Consider the following 11,381-nt stretch of genomic DNA (forward strand, 5'->3'; position numbering starts at 1 on the left):
AGTATATTTGATTTAAAGACATATAGCTCGAAATGCAAGGCACACGGTCAGGGTAGACAAGCCTACTTTACTTTCCTACACACCATTTCTAATGTTGCATTCTGTTCTGGCTTTCCATTTTATGCCAGTAGTGTGCGAAAAAAATTAGCTGGGGTTTAACTTTAGTTAAACCCGGATAGTTACGTAAGCAAAGCCGATGTAGCTTCTTCTTGTTCTTGTTCTGCGGTGCGGCTTGGCGTGGCTACCGACCGGGTTTACCCGACGGCTTGAAGAGGGGCCCCATCTGCAGTCGCTCTAAAGGTCAAGCGTGACTACCGGCCGAGTTTACGCGACGGGCTGAAACCTGGCGTAGTATTGCTTACGCAATAAAAATGTGCACGGAGTGACACTGATGTGCTTGGCGTGCGAAACTAGGCTTTCCTACCGCCAGTGTGGATGGAGCCTGCTGCAGAATTAGGGTTTTTTGGCGTTAATCAAATATTACCACTAAGTGAACTGGAACGGGCGTTTCAAGTCCAGTATGGGGTCTAAAACTGCGAGTTCGGTCTACCGGTATAGATGTCTCATCTAAAATACTGTTCATGTGCGGCGTTCTGCTCCAGAACGAAGCGCTCTAGTTAACCACTTCTTAGTTTCCTAAACCACGATTTCTTAGTGATTTAAGGTGACAATGCCGCATTAACCCTATCGACATTATAGTACGCTTACGGCCGCTCGACAGATGTTTCGGCTTCTAAATGCAGTGAGAGTAGATGGTTGGTTTGTGGGGTTTAACGTCCCAAAGCGACTCAGGCTATGAGAGACGCCGTAGTGGAGGACTCCGGAAATTTCGACCACCTGGGGTTCTTTAACGTGCACTGACATCGCACAGCACACGGGCGCCTTGCTTTTCGCCTCCATCGAAAAGCGGCCGCCGAGGCCGGGATTCGATCCCGCATCCTTGGGAACAGTAGTCGAACGCCGTAACCACTGCGCCACCCCGGAGGGAGTCTCAAATAAAGGGCTTGGTATTTGTTTGGAAGGGGTTCCAAGTTGCTCTGGCGAAATAGATACAGAGATAAAACTGTGTTGCCCTGTCTTATATACGAAGTTCTGAGTTGCACCTAATGGTAATATTCAAAAATATGAGATTCTACAGTCTACCACCAACCTGTATTTTCAAAGATGTAATGTATTCTCTTGTTCTGGCAAGACGAACGGGGTTCTTGGGGCTTTTCATGTATAACCTATAATGCCTCAAATTGGGACACTATACCAGGTAACCCTTCGCTGAGAGCGTTATTTGTACAGCAAATACGGATAGAATACTTACGCTCTCCTATATGATGTAGGTGAGACAGCGGCCATCCCACACCACGCCTTACTGCACAGAGAGGGCGACCATTCTCGTGTACTTGCACACTATCAAACGCAGCGCTGCAGGTGGAAAACACTGGGCGCCGCGTCCTATCCCACGCTTCTCGTGGTTTTGCACTGCATCTTCCTGATAAGCAGTCTTGTTGACTAGCTGATGAAAGGGACATTTGTGTGTTCAGAGTTAACTAATACGCTAACTGTTACCTGTATGTTACCAACATGATGAAGCGAATTCTTAGTGTACTGTTAACGTATTGAAAACTTCCATGCTTATTGATAGAACTCAGCTTTCTCGTCACATTGAGCGCTAATCTTAGGTGACTGAGATTAAATATTGAATAACATAATGCAAGTGAATAGAATATGGTAAAATGATGCAGTGAACTCAAAACGACCGTCTGTAGCCCATGTTTGTAATTTGCTCACATTTACAGCAAAACCACGACCCTCACCGTCGAGGTACACTGAGAAGGGGTGATCAGTTTTATTGTTCATTTATAATTTCGGCGTAATTATAAGTCGCGCAACTTCTGTAATAACCATGCGTTCCGGGTATGTACTTCTTGTGAATTATAGTGAGATTTATGCGATTTGCCATTTGTTCTCGAAGTAAAAGGGAAAAGAAACTCTGGCATGCTAAGGTGATTGTGCTAGAACTCATTTCGTGATGCTGCCTTGCTTCGCTGTCAATAATTACCGGGTTGCATCGCAAAGCCAACGACGGGACGTGCAGTGCGCTTGACTCCTGAAGTTCGCTGCCAGTAGCCTTCTGGACGTTGGAGGTAGTTTCATGATATCTGAAACTTTCGCATTTAAAAAACTTAATACTTTGGTGCTCAGCTAAAGCACTAAGGATATTGCTGAACCATCGGCACGCCGTGCGCCAATGACCAAAATTATATCACTGCATGTTAAAACTTCACAGCCCTGGGTGTGAGCTTAATCGGACAATATGTTCGCCTTTCTCGAGCGCCGCGATGGATGTGCAACAGACCTGCGTGGTAAAGTGCTTTGAAATATTGTCATGTGTTAGTGACATGGCCGTAAGCACAATACAGGAGACTTGGTCTTCACTGGAATGAGCTCTTTATTGGGTTGACTTGCACCCGCTAAAGAACTAACCAATTCGGCGGCGGAAAGAAAGCTCTGCTGACGTTGAACTTCAAATGTCCGGTGCATTCGTCAGCGCTCAAATTCAAATGGACGAAGAACCACCTATACAACCGGCCAAAGGAACTTTGAAACGTCTGGAAGGTCACGGAAACAGTTGTGCGTCGCTGCGATCAATCGGGAAAACCTTGGCGCATCTCTCACTACGAAGAAACGTATAAAACCACCTCTCGCGACAGCGAGCATTAACAAGATCGTTTCATGCACTACAATGGTAGTGATCGGGCCGTGAGCTGGCGGCTGTTGAAAGCAACGACAAATAAAGCTTTCAATGGTTCGCGGCAATATATAGGCAAGCTCTAAAGATTGTTGTAGGAAAGAGCACAGCGTCATCAGCCACGAAATAAATATGCCTACTTTGAGCTACGTGGATGAAACAGTAGAATGAACTTAAGCTCGAGAAGTATTTGTAATCCTACTGATTCGAAGCTCATATCCACTGCCAGAAAAATGAACTACAGTATGTGCCAACCCCGCCGGAGTGGCGCAGTGGTTACGGCGCTCGACTACTGTTCCCAAGGACGCGGGATCAAATCCCGGCCTCGGCTGCAGCTTTTCGATGGAGGTGAAAAGCAAGGCGCCCGTGTACTGTGCGATGTCAGTGCATGTTAAAGAACCCCAGGTAGTCGAAATTTCCGGAGTCCTCCACTACGGCGTCTCTCATAGCCCGAGTTGCTTTGGAACGTTAAACCCCACAAACCAACCAAACCAACACAGTATGTGCAAGTCTACACGTGCGCATAAAACCGAACACAGGCTGCAATCCTACTGGCATATTTTTCTTCCTACACACGGTGTTTTATTTGTATAATTATGCAGACCTCCCTTTGGGTCGAAACAATGAAGGCGCAAAAATGTCAGGATCAAATTCAATGCTAGAGGGGGCAGTCTTCAATAAACCTAGGACTACAAACTTATTTCGAGTAAGATAATATTATGGAAAAAATTAACTGAACGCTCTAGTTTCGCTTTAAAAGCGGACATGATAGCGCCTTTTACATTATGGTTTCATTGTACGAATTTGCATTTGTTGTTGTTGTTGTTGAAAGGAAAGTCAAGTGCCTATCTCGCTTCTCGGCCGACGCCAACCTTTACAATTACCGGCACACTATCAAAGGTACAAATGCCGTAGGTTCGAATACCTGTTGTGAACTAGCTTTCAGCTTGACTAGCACACGCATTCGAAATGGTAAGCGAAAAAGTATGACGTCACCCTAAACGCTGCACAGAGAACGGTTCCGTCACACTTTCGATAAGAAATCATGCGCGTCTTTTTGCGTTGCAATCACTGCAACGCAGACACCGACTTTTCGACGACACGAGACCATTGCGCCGTGGCGTAATATATAATGAAGTATCTGACCATTTTTATCAGCCGATACCACTTTAGCAGGCAGGGATAATATATTTTAAAAGCGTTAGTTTTCGCAAAGTGTGGTGTCATGCAACCAGGAACTAAAGCGATGGCCTCGTGTTTTAGTTTCTCTCGGCATGGGAGAGATGCTGGGTTCCATTCTCTCTACCGCCAGGTATCACCGGTAATTTTTAGCGGTGGATATTTCCTATCGGCCTGGTGATGAGCTCCTCTGGACTTAGATGCATAGGGAAAGGGTCCGTCACAAATCACACTTTTCTTGAATGAAAGTTTTAACCGCGAAGGACCGGAACCTTTCTTGGGCGGCAGAATCCGTGGTGGCTCTGTTTTTCTACACATGGTGGACTCAAAAACGTGTTTGCGAGCAAAAAAATGAGGAAAGTTCGAGTGCCACGGAAATTATCTTAACGGTTAGGTGGTAAACCAGCACCACTCTGGACGGATTCCGCACCTCCTAGACGTGAGTCGGATGTTCAAACTGGTTGGTTTGTGGGGTTTAACGTCCCACAGCGACTCAGGCTATGAGAGACGCCATAGTAGAGGGCTCCGGAAATTTTGACCACCTGGGGTTCTTTAACGTGCACTGACATCGCACAGCAAACGGGCGCCTTGCTTTTCTCCTCCATCGAAAAGCGGCCGCCGAGGCCGGGTTTCGATTCCGCCTCCTCGGGAACAGTAGTCGAGCGCCCTAACCACTGCGCCACCCCGGTGGGTTTCGGTTGTTCAAACTACTATGCCACTCATAAGCGGCTAATGCTTTTGTTTCCCTTTTTGCATAATGAGCCAGAAAATCCATGAAGGCTGTGAGAAAAGGCAATTTCGCTTGGAAATCTCGAGCCCCACTGGGCTACTTAATTCCTGCCGCGATTATGGTGGCTCCTGTGTGGTTTTTACGTTTGTCAGGGTTTTTTGAATTACTGTTGCGCTTTCATTTCTGGCTCATTCACGTGCTTTCCGGTACTATTAACGCAATATTTCTCGTATCCTCTCAGAGTGAAGAAATGGTGCACGAATGATTTAAAACAAAATAACTGACAAAACGAAATGACGACGAGCAATTTATTTGCACCTACTGTTAACAAAACTTCAGCTGTTGTCGATGTGCGTAAGCTTTAATTTGCTTGTGTATTATATGGACAAGAGTTTGAGTTAAATCTCCAGAGTAAATGTCTCGCAGATTGTTGACACGGTAACGAGACGAAAACTTGGCGCCAACCAGACGGGCGAGATATGCTTCATCACGCCAACGATGACAAAACAGTACTACAAGAGGCCGAAGGAGACTGCAGAGCTTTTCGACGAAGACGGCTGGTGCAAATCAGGTAGAGGATGCTTTCCTTTAAAGGTGTCAGCTGAAATATACATGCCTAAGGCGCTTTTTCTTCCGTCGTCTCTTCCAAATATTAGAGAGCAGCTCTTTGGCGCCCGTTCATGTGATTCGCGGCGTCGTCACCGTCGGTGTTGTCCCTCGTCACCAGCTCCGCAGCCGAGGCAGCGCGCACTACGCTGCGTCTAGCGCGCGCTTACTCCCATTTCAGATGACAATAAGGAACACTAAAGACAAATAGAAGATTGGTTGGGCTGATATATTGTGGCTGCCTAATAGAAAGAGATCAGTCCAACTCAAAATTGACTTTTCTATGCTATAAGAGAAAAGTGGCAACTCAAATACAAATGCCATCTCCATTTGCCTATTTCGCAAACCAAAATAACGCTGACACGTATTTTCGGGCGCAGACATCAGAGGCTATATTGTTAGGCAATTCACTTCAGAACGATGCAATGATATCCAACGTGATGAGTTACAATCCACAAGGCGTAAGCTTTGTGAGTGCAGTTTTGGTGCTGAATGTACCTTTTGCCAGCTTATATACGTCAAGTTGGCCAGGAAGAGAGAAAAAAAAAATTGCGTTTTTTTTTTCTACGGAGAACAAAGAATGGCGCGTAGTTTTCTTTATTTTGGTTGCAGCACCTCTCGAATGTTCAAGGTCTCACGAGGCCGGCTTGTGAAGGGCTGTCTCCGCACCAATTTGCATTATAGCAACGTGCTCTGGGAGCGCTGCAGGATGCTTATTGGTTCATAATACGGTACTGCTTTTGTAATGCGTTCTGGTGGAGCAGTAACAGCCGTGACCGCAGCCTGCTTTAGTGCGATAGTGTTAAAAGCTCTTTGCACCGATAATCAGCGTCGGCGGCCGTTCGCCGGGGCTGGTGTTGTGATCGAAAAATCCCGAGCGTGGCGCTCACAGGCGGTAGCTGGCAGCTGATAGCTGCGCACTGGATGGACATAGGGTTGGCTGACATTGCATTTTTTAGGGGTTGCCAACTCAGGCCGCACCTTTTACAAGACAGGTTGGTATCAGAATCAGCCACCCATGTCACCCGTATTCACGTTACTCCTACAGGCCACTCAGGTACGTTCATACGGCTAGGTTAGAGCGGGGCTTTATATGTGGGCTGGTAGCCCATGCTATCACATAACACCCTTATAGCTGAGCTTAATTCTCCCCCATAATTTTAAAAAGGAATTCGGGGCTAAAACCACAATTTTCACAAAAACAAAAACTGTTTTTTAATGTTTTCTGTCTTGGATTTTGCATGTATTAAACTTCTCATCACGTTTGGTTGTAATCTGCGGATAACAAACCTTAGAATTAACCATAGTTGAGAGATAGGGTGCACTATCGATCGAAAGCACCTATGTGCGCTTATTTCAAGACCCAACCACATAGCGTGCAAGGATCTGAACACGGGATGCATCCCAAAGTTAAAATACTTGTTTTTCGCGCTCTCAAGCCAAGAAGAACCTGCTATCGAGGGTACAGCAGATAGCTAAAAAGAAAACACAACAACAAAAAAAGTCAAATTTTGTGCCTTTTTTTTTCATCCTTTAAAAGGAAGTGAATATTCCCAAAAATACACCACAGCAAAAACAAACTGTTTTCTTTTTGTCTTTGTTATTTTTTGCACCTATTGTGGTTGCTCGTGGTTATACAGTGTAGGATCTAGGAAGCGGGATCAAATCCCAGCAGCTACCGCTTTTCAATAGAGGCGAAAGCAAGTGCCTGTACACTGGGCGATTCCAGTGCACGTTAGAGAACCTATAATCGGTTGAATACCGATTATAGGTCGAATGAAAGATTTGATTAAGAAACGCCAGAGTATGAAAGCTTCCAATCCAACAGACCGGATCAAATTGGCCGAGGTATCAAAGCTAATCAATAAGCGCAAGGTGGCCGATATAAGGAAGTATAACATGGAGAAAATTGAGCATGCTGTAAAGAACGGGGGAAGCCTTAAAGAGGTAAAGAAGAAATTGGGCATAGTCAAAAACCAGATGTATGCGATAAGGGACAAGGCGGGCAACGTCATCACGAATATGGATAAGATAGTCAAAAGTAGCCGAGGAGTTCTATACAGATCTCTACAATAGCCAGAGTAGTCAGGACCGTAATGAGATGGGCAGTAGGGAAAAACAGTCAGACGTTCCACCAGTAACGAAGGACGAGGTCAAGAAAGCATTAGAAACTATGAAAAGGGGGAAATCAGCTGGAAAGGATCAGATAACTACATATTTGCTGAAGGACGGGGGTGATATCGTGCTAGAAAAACTAGCCACCCTGTATACGCAGTGCCTGGTGTCATCGACGGTACCGGAACCATGGAAGAATGCAAACATTATCCTCAGTCATAGGAAAGGGGACTCTAAGGACCTTAAAAATTACAGACCAATCAGCTTACTGTCTGTTACGTATAAGGTATTTACTAAGGTAATCACTAATAGAATCAGGAATACCTTAGACTTCAATCAAGCAAAGGATCAAGCAGGGTTTCGGAAACGGTACTCTACTATCGATCATATCCATACCATCAATCAGGTGATATAAAAATGCTCGGAATATAACCAGCCCTTATACATAGCATTCATTGATTACTAAAAAGCATTTGACTCAGTTGAAACCTCGGCGGTGATGCAGGCATTGCGAAATCAAGGGGTAGACGAGCCGTACGTGAAAGTGCTGGAAGATATATATATAGTGGCTGCACAGCAACCATAGTTCTGCATAAAGAAAGTAACAAAATTCCCATAAAGAAAGGTGTTAGGCAAGGAGACACACTCTCCCCAGTACTATTTATAGCTTGCTTAGAGGAAGTAATCAAAGACTTGGAATGGGAGCAGTTAGGGATAAGGGTAGATGGAGAATACCTCAGTAATCTGCGATTTGCTGATGACATTGCCTTGCTAAGCAACTCGGGGGATGAACTGTAAATAATGATTGATGACCTATAGACAAGAAAAGCAGAAAGGTAGGCTTGAAAATCAATATGCAGAACACTAAGGTAATGTTCAACAGCCTCGGGAAGGAACAGCAGTTTACATTAGGTAGCGAAGTACTGGAAGTAGTAGGCGAATATGTCTACTTAGGACAGGTAGTAACCGCAGATCCGGACCATGAAAAAGAAATATCAAGAAGAATAAGATTGGGATGGAGCGCATTTGGCAAGCACTTGCAGATTATGACTAGCAGCTTACCGGTATCGCTAAAGAGGAAAGTATATAACAGTTGCATCTTACCTGTACTCCCCTATGGCGCTGAAACGTGGAGGCTAACCAAGAGAGTTCTACTTAAGTTGAGGACAACCCAGAGGGCTATGGAACGAAAAATGGTAGGGGTAACATTAAGAGATAGAAAGCGTGCAGAGTGGGTCAGAGAAATAACTCAAGTTACCGACATTCTAGTGGAAATTAAGAAGAAGAAATGGACATGGGCAGGACATGTAGTGCGAAGAGAGGATAACCGATGGTCGCTGAGGGTAACAAACTGGATTCCAAGGGAAGGAAAGCGTAGCAGTGGGCGGCAGAAAGTTAGGTGGGTGGATGAGGTTAAGAAGTTCACAGGGGTCAAGTGGATGCAGATAGCACAGAACCGGATTAATTGGAGAAATATGGGAGAGGCCTTCGCCCTGCAGTGGGTATAGTCAGGCTGATGATGATGATGATGATGAATCGGTCGAAATACCCTGATGTGTCCACTGCTTCAACCCTCATAGCCCGAGTCACTTTCGGACGTTAAACCCTATGAACTTAACCAATATATTTTAGTTTTAAAGGAACCAAATGGGGGGGGGGGGGGGTATTCCTAATTATTCTGAAAGCTGTAGCTAGTTACTGGGTTATTGAGGAGAAGGCTATAAAACAAAACCCAGAGTGAAGTCCGCCGCTGCCACAATTTACAATGATTCGGCGCAGGAGACGCTGGATACTACGACGAAGATGGCCGTCTCTACGTCGTCCAGCGGCTGAAGGAACTGATCAAGTGCATGGACAACCAGGTTGTTCCCGCTGAGCTTGAAAACCTGATCCTTCAGGAACACGGGGACCAAATAGCGGAGGTTGTCGTGGTGGGACTGCCGCATCCCCTGTTCGGAGAAGCCCCGGCAGCTGCCATCGTACTTAAGGACCATAGTGGGAGCAAGTGTGACCATGGTCTCCTTGCCGAAAGGGTCAAGACCACTATAGCAGGTTTGTGCATCTTGTTGCGCTGTTATTTGTACAGAAACGAACGTTTCATCTTTAGTCTGAATGTGATAGCATTATCTTGCAATATGAAAGCAAGTTTTACATTGACATCATGGTGGTCTTTATATGAATTCTCGAAGCCTGCCTTCCATTCCTTTATCGTTTGTGCCCAGCCAATGAAAAAAGAAGCTAAATATGACAATAAATGTGTGAGTATCACTAAAATACATCAAACCTTCGTAAGCAAAAGCTGTATGCTTAGGGTTAGATTGTCGTAATGTGATTCTGAGCCGACAGGAAGCGTTCGTTTCAGGAATATGGCTTTCACTCAGCTAACAAAAAGAACAGCTTTCAACACAGAAATGACATGTACACCCTTTTCGAGAATTTAGAGCGCAAGCCATACTTCTGAGCCATACTATGTGGCTCGTAATGCATTCCCAGGTTTCCAAACGTTGTTGAGGCAAGAATAATTTCCGTATGCCCTCTCTAATAACTAGCACTTCCACGATTGTTAAAGAACTCATATATGCGGCTTAAAAGCAAACACTCTGGGCTGTAAACTTTTGACAGAGGCTGTACATCCGCCTGAGCTCGAAAATGTACCAAAATATGTAAGTGATAAAAGAAATCAAGCCGTGTCAATGCAGTACTAATATTAGTCGAGCTGCAACATTTTGTCTAGACTTAAAAAACCTTGACCGTACTCTCTGACGCACCAGAATATTGTATGCGCACATATATTCTTTTTTTTTCTTTCAGAAAACCTGGCTGTGCACAAAAACCTCTACGGAGGCGTCTTTTTCTTCGATTTCCTTCCCAAAACAGAGACCGGGAAAGTCAGCCGCACCGCTTTAGCTCAGGCATGCGTGGCTAAGAACGCTTCTTGAGAAAATAAATTTCATTTCACGCAAGTAAACAACCTAAGTGTTTTCCGCTTAGAGCTTTATTGAAGGCGAACTGTCAAATGAAAGTAATGATTTCTCATGGTTGCATTAGAAAAAGATGCTGGACCAACTTGGTGCATGATTTCGATGAAAAAAGCGGACTACAAACAGAGCAGTGAATAGAAGACACGCACACGCACGAAAACTGTGCTATAAACAGGTCACAGAACTGAACACACCAGGAGTCCACGCACACGCGCACACACACTCACGTGTATGCATGTGTGTCGGCGTGCTCGCGCGGCGTGAATTCTGTCAAGATTTTTTTAGCGCGGTTCACGGTAAGTTCTGAAGATTGGCTATGCTGCACATAGGGGTTGAAATTTGTTGCTATATACTGTGCCAGGTGGACGACGGGAAAACGCCGATACAGAGACGCAATTTATAGTCCTTGTTGACGTTTTCATTGAAGTTCTCAAAAATAGCTATGCTGTACTTGGCGTTGGGGATTTCCTCCTACTGTGCGTGGTGAACGATGGAAGAACGATAATACAAGACACAAGGTACTGTGATGTATTCGCTTTGATATCAATATATGCGCATAATAATTAAATATGACTGGCGATGCTGCGCATGCACGTAATATATCCACATGTGTAGAAGTATTTGGAACCTTGCTAGATTGAAGAACAGCTGGCAAGCTGAATAAATTGTAAAGTCGGGCTTGGCTGACCAGGTCTACTGAAACCTGAAGCCCGAGTTACGCACCGTAGCGACCAACCCTAAGCGATGACGATGAGTATCTACATGAAGGGTAAAGTGAATCTGCATCTGTACAAGCTGGAAAGATGAAGCGCAGAATACAGCGTTCTCACTATTTCCCCGCCATGGTTGAAGAGGCTAGCCATGACCGCTGCAGTGCGCCGGATAAAAGGCTTCACAGTAACACAGTTCCACAGTAACGGCTGTTCCGAGGAAGATGAACAGGGTTGACGCAATAATTATTAGGGGAGGTTTGTCCAAGAACTGAGTACGGACCTATGAAACGGCGTTGGAACTTGTTACAAAGGTC

At 45.1% G+C, this 11,381-nt stretch overlaps 1 protein-coding gene across 2 annotated transcripts in view; it reads left to right on the forward strand.

The window, feature by feature from the left end:
- Positions 1-10,341, forward strand: part of LOC146208057 (luciferin 4-monooxygenase-like) — a 39,316-nt gene extending 28,975 nt beyond the window's left edge. For both annotated transcript variants that reach the window (XM_084591725.1, XM_084591726.1), the window contains 3 exons: positions 5,079-5,223; positions 9,153-9,425; positions 10,185-10,341. In XM_084591725.1, coding sequence (XP_084447851.1) covers positions 5,079-5,223; positions 9,153-9,425; positions 10,185-10,312 — 546 coding nt within the window. In that variant the 3' untranslated portion in view covers positions 10,313-10,341. The remainder of the gene's footprint in view (positions 1-5,078; positions 5,224-9,152; positions 9,426-10,184) is intronic.
- The last annotated feature ends 1,040 nt before the right edge of the window (positions 10,342-11,381 follow it).

Source organism: Amblyomma maculatum, chromosome 1, assembly GCF_055883805.1.
Source record: "Amblyomma maculatum isolate TAMU_Amacu chromosome 1, ASM5588380v1, whole genome shotgun sequence".
Lineage (NCBI taxonomy): Eukaryota > Metazoa > Arthropoda > Arachnida > Ixodida > Ixodidae > Amblyomma > Amblyomma maculatum.